Source organism: Anoplopoma fimbria, chromosome 17 (assembly GCF_027596085.1).
Source record: "Anoplopoma fimbria isolate UVic2021 breed Golden Eagle Sablefish chromosome 17, Afim_UVic_2022, whole genome shotgun sequence".
Lineage (NCBI taxonomy): Eukaryota > Metazoa > Chordata > Actinopteri > Perciformes > Anoplopomatidae > Anoplopoma > Anoplopoma fimbria.
Window position 1 is genome coordinate 30,557,431 of NC_072465.1, and position 5,674 is coordinate 30,563,104.

Genomic DNA, 5,674 nt, shown 5'->3' on the forward strand with positions numbered 1-5,674 from the left:
CTTGTTGTTGAGTGTTGAGTTATAATCAATAACTCGTATCGATAAAAGCCTTCATGGTGTTTGGTGTTTGTTGTGGATCTCCTGTTGTCGTGGTAACCGTGATGTCACACGTCTGAGGTGCTGTTGATGTCGTTTCAGTTCAGGAAGCAGAAATACGCTCTGGAGGCCGACCGCTACCCGATGGACTGTCTGGAGCTCATCAGAAGCCCCAAAGAGATGTTCTACATCCCGCTGAAGGTGGCCATGTTGTGAGTCACACCGCCGTCTGATCCTCAGAAAACTACATAATGTATATTATATAACATTTTAATATAAAACAATAAAATACAAATAAATCTATAGAGAAGAAGCACTTAAGGAAAAACTAAATATATTTATATATATATATTTATATATACATTTATTTATAAATATATTATTTTTTTTTATTTAAATATTTCTTTATATTTATAAATAAATATACACAGTACCAGTCAAAAGTTTGGACACACCTTCTCATTCAACTACAAACTACAATATATATTTATAAATAAATATATATTTATATTTGTTTATTTATATCAAATCTCTCTCTAGATATATATTATATTTTATATTCTTCAAAGTAGTTGAATAGAAGGTATATCCAAATATTGATATACTATATATCATAAATACATACATACATACATACATACATACAGTTAAAGAACTTAGTGGACTATATATATATATATATATACGTTATAGTCAGTTATTATTTAATGTAAATATCAAAACTAGAATTGATTCATGGTGCTGATTTAACCTATAAGCTGGTGAATGAAATGCTGCGTATCTTACAGTCTGATAGTCTTCATGTAGTTTTATCATCATGTCTCTCCTCCCTCAGTTACCTGTTGAACCCGTTCACCATCCTGTCCTGCGTCGCCAAGTCGACCTGCGGCCTGAACAACGCCGTCATCGCCCTCTTCATCCTCTCGACCATAAAAGGTAACGTTTGTGTCGACACGTGTTTCCTGTTCTATCGACGCCGACCTTCCTGTAGAGGAACGCAAAAAACACAGAGTTCATTTATCAGATTTTCCTCCTACAAAATAAAGTTCTTACAGAAAATGCAGTTTGTTTATCTTCACATTCAAAGTCCACAAACACGCACAGTCCAGAACACGTAACGCTGTAACGCTCCACTGCACCATCATTTACTAAATGAACATCATGCTGTATTGAAGAAGACTTGAAACTAGAGATTGAGACCATAAACTCATGTTTACAATGTTTACTGAGGGAATAAATCAAGAGAGAAGTAGAGTCATTTTCTCATAGACTTCTATACAACCAGAGGAGTCGCCCCCTGGTGGACAGGAGAGAGAATGCAGCTTTAACACAGGAAGCTTTGACTTCACTTTAAATAAACAGAGGTTGTCTCCTTTGTATCACACAGCAATATAATACATAATTTGTTAAGAAAGAATATGATGCATAATCTTAAACCTTTAAATGATAATTGGCTGCAACAGTTTGACGTTTGGATCCAGAACTGACATTTCTACCTGACTGAGACACGACTGTTGTCTTTTGTAATCATCATAAAAAGTGAATCATTAAGCATCAGTGTTTTATTCTATGAATGTCTTTCTTTATAAAGGAGTGCTTTGCTTTGCCTGTCTGAAGGATTTCTTCTCTGTTTGCGTTGCAGGAAACGTCTTGCTGAGCGCCATCTTCCTGTCGTTGGCCACGTATCAGTCCATCTACCCTCTGACTCTGTGCGCTGCAGCGCTGCTCTACCTGATGCAGGTGTGTTGTGTGTTGTGTGTTAACAGACTCTGAGTTCTCTCTCTGTGTCTTAACGGTTCACGTCTCTGTCTGGTATCGTCCTCAGCGTCAGTACATCCCCGTGAACTTCCGGCGGTTCAGCTTCTGGTGGTTCATCGCTCAGTACGCCTTCATGTACCTGGGCAGCCTCTTCGTCATCGTCGGCCTCTCCTTCTTCCTGCTGGGCTCCTGGGACTACCTGCCGTCCGTCTACGGCTTCATGTGAGTGATGACCAGAACCTGGCGAGGCTGTGAGGCTGCAGAGAGACGTCCAGTCTTTGTACAGTTGATCAGAATCAGACTAGAGATCTCCAGTTTTTATTAAATACTTTAATTTCTTTTTGAATTACCTACCTTTACTTTAAAATATATTGAAACCTTTAAGCTTCCTGAAAACAATACAGTTAAAGTTATGTGACTTAACATTCATAAAAAAGAGTGTGAAGATTTTATTTAACATATTATTTTACTGTTATCTCTTTCATGCCACGAGTTTATGGATGTCATCAGGTTTGTGTCCAGCTGTAGTCATGGTTACCGTCTCTCCCCCCCCTCCAGTCTCTCAGTACCAGACCTGACCCCCAACATCGGCCTCTTCTGGTATTTCTTCGCCGAGATGTTTGAACACTTCCGCCTCTTCTTCCTCTGCGTCTTCCAGATCAACGTCTTCTTCTACACCATCCCTCTGTCCATCAAACTCAAGTAGGTCCTCCCTCCCTCCCTCCGTCTGCTCTCTGTCTGCTCTCTGTCTGCGCTTTAATCTGATTGTGGATCTGTTGGTCTGTGTTCCAGGGAGCATCCAGTGTTTCTGATCTTCATGCAGCTGGCTGTGATCTCCATCTTTAAGTCGTACCCGACGGTGGGAGACATCGCGCTCTACATGGCCTTCCTTCCTGTCTGGAGTCACCTGCACAGATGTGAGTGAAGGAAACGCTGAGGATGTTGTATATTAAATATTATAAGAATAATCTCAGTGTTCTTCAGTTATTAGTTTATATATTAAATATCATAACAAGACTCATTTGTTAGCTGAAGATAACATGCTAACGTTTAGCACATAACTAGTGACCATCGGGTTTTGCTGGCCCTGTTTCTGATCCAGAACTTGTTTTTAACTGCCCAGAGCTCACTCAGCTACAACCTGAACATTTTAATTTATTATATTTTAAATTATGTTTGTGTTAAATATGCTCAGTACAAATTAAAAATAAATATATAAAAGGAAACTACAAAGGAAGACCTTTGAATGTCTCCACTGTGTCCAGTTCTTTAGCTGTAATGACCACTGTGGTGTCTCTTTAAATGAACATCTTCTAGATTAATACTCCTTGAGTCTGACTGTGGCTGCTATGTTGACTGATATGTAATGGAGGTGAAAACTGTGTCTCCTGGTTTCTCGTCCGTTCAGTCTTGAGGAACATCTTCCTGGTGTCCTGCGTTCTGCTCGCCTGTTCCGCTCTGTTCCCGGTTCTCTGGCACCTCTGGATCTACGCAGGCAGCGCCAACTCCAACTTCTACTACGCCATCACGCTGCTGTTCAACGTGGCGCAGGTACGATGTCTGGACGGGGAAGAAGGTCCTGATCCACGCAGACGTATAAAGTTCACTAATAAGTTAGACAAACGAGGTGTAACGTGGTCATTATTTCAGCTGATTGGTCGCTGGATATTTTACTTGAGGACGGAGCTAGGCTAGCCTCTGCTTTCAGTCTTTGTGCTAAGCTAAGCTAACCGGCTGCTGGCTCCGACTCAAACAGAGACCAAAGTGAAGTCAGAGCTGCATTCTCTCTGCTGTCCACCAGGGGGCGACTCCTCTGGTTGTATAGAAGTCTATGAGAAAATGACTCTACTTCTCTCTTGATTTATTCCCTCAGTAAACATTGTAAACATGAGTTTATGGTCTCAATCTCTAGTTTCAAGTCTTCTTCAATACAGCATGATGTTCATTTAGTAAATGATGCTCCATTTAGAGTCAAACAGTGAGATCAATCTTCTCATCTGAATCTCCACCCGAAAGCAAATAATTGGATTTCACAAAATGGAGAACTTTCACTTGAACTGAATTCATATTCATATTTCTTCCCCTCAGATTCTGCTGGTGTCGGATTATTTCTACGCCTTCTTGAGGAGAGAACACCATCTCAGCTACGGACTGTATCTGAAGAGGAAAGACGGCTCCGAGGCCACGCTGGTGCTGAAATAAAACGCACCCTCATCACCTCCAACAGGAAGCAGGAACATCTGGACGTCTCACTTCTCCTCAAAGGGAACAAACACAAACTGAGGAGGATTAAAGACTTTCAGAGTCCCGGTCCTTCAGAAAGTCTGTTTGGTACGACATCATATGCAAAGAAGTCCCAACACACTACATGACTGACGGGTGCAGCGACCTGTTTCTCCTCTGGAGCGCTCTTATGTTGAAGCCTCACTTTTACCTGGAACCTGCGGCTGTGAGGGTGACCTTTTATTTTGAAGTCTTCTTTTTGTTTTGACGCTTTGTTTATCATGGACAGGTTTTATTTTGAAGCACCAACTCTCACGCAGATTTTTTGGGGAAGGAAACGTTGCTCTGCTCTTTTGGGGCTTTTATTTTAAACATAAAAAAAAAAGTGAAAATGTGGGAAACTGTCCTCTGATTTGATGATTCCTGATATCCAGCCCTCCTCACACATTCTGTTTGTGTTGTTTCATGTTTTCCAGGTTACATTTGAGTTCAGACTGGTTTCCTTTGTGGTGGGGACATTTTTTAAGGGTTCGTCTGGTCTTTAATGAACAAATCCACATTATCAGTGGTTCATCGACTAACCTCATCGTGGAACATGAGACTCCAGCACTAAACTCAGATGTGTGTTTTAATCTGACAGAGCCGGTCTGACCACGACAACGTTAATGTGTTTAAACAAGTTTAGTCTGATCATGTGACCTGTTTTTACCAAACACACAGACTTGTTCTTTAAATGTAAGATTTGAAAGACGACATGAACGGTGTTCTCATGTAGGAAACTGGTATTTACTACTCTGTCCAAGGTGACTCAAACGCAGCATAAACACATTTTACTCACGATGAGTCCAACCTACACACTGACTGTAAACAGCGAGTACTCCTGTACAGAATACTCGTCATAGTATTCTGTGTACTGCGCTCAGTTAAACTTCACAAACAGAAACGTGTCTCTTGAGATTTGAATATTGAATTGATTTGTTCTCTTCTGCAGTTTATGTAATTTCTTTTTGCATTGCATTGTGGGAGAATGTTGTCGATCAAACAGAACTGACTTAGTTTGTCTCTCGACATGCTGCTTTAGATCCGTGAGACGTTTGAGAACTCAGACTCCCGTCTGCCGAACCCGTCTGCCTTCAGGAGAGAATCAAATAAATGTATATATATCTATATATAGATGTATATATCTGTCTGTAGGATTTAATTCCCACCTTTTAAGATGAGCCTTAAACAGCCTCAGTGTTGGACATTTGAATATTTTACCTCTGAAGTCCACAGATGAATGTTTTTGTTTCATAAGTGTGAAAATAATTATATAATTCACAACAACTCTCACAAAAAGACCCAATGAAATAATTTCTTCATCAGTTGTTAAAAAGGTTAATTATCTGTTAAGACTTATTGTTAAATTACAAACTTTTGTCATTGATACCAATGAGTGAAAAGATGTGATATTTATTTATTTGCTGCACTAAAAGCTTTGAAAGATGTTTAATTAGTTTCCTTTGTTTCTTTTTATTTGATAACAGAGGAGCTCTGCTGTTGTTTTTGATACTGTACACATGAATGTGTTTTGTTTTTGTTACAGATATTGAAAAGGTGTGAAATGGCTCATTTGATGAATGAGTGAACATGTCATAAATAATGATTATTAAATGGT

General features: G+C 39.7%; 1 protein-coding gene across 1 annotated transcript in view; it reads left to right on the forward strand.

Annotated features, from left to right (window-relative positions):
- The window catches only part of pigu (phosphatidylinositol glycan anchor biosynthesis, class U), a 12,261-nt gene extending 6,587 nt beyond the window's left edge, over positions 1-5,674 (forward strand). The window contains exons 5-12 of the mRNA XM_054617132.1: positions 139-248; positions 872-972; positions 1,679-1,776; positions 1,862-2,016; positions 2,353-2,496; positions 2,587-2,711; positions 3,203-3,345; positions 3,883-5,674. Of these exons, the coding sequence (XP_054473107.1) occupies positions 139-248; positions 872-972; positions 1,679-1,776; positions 1,862-2,016; positions 2,353-2,496; positions 2,587-2,711; positions 3,203-3,345; positions 3,883-3,996 (990 nt within the window). The 3' untranslated portion in view covers positions 3,997-5,674. The remainder of the gene's footprint in view (positions 1-138; positions 249-871; positions 973-1,678; positions 1,777-1,861; positions 2,017-2,352; positions 2,497-2,586; positions 2,712-3,202; positions 3,346-3,882) is intronic.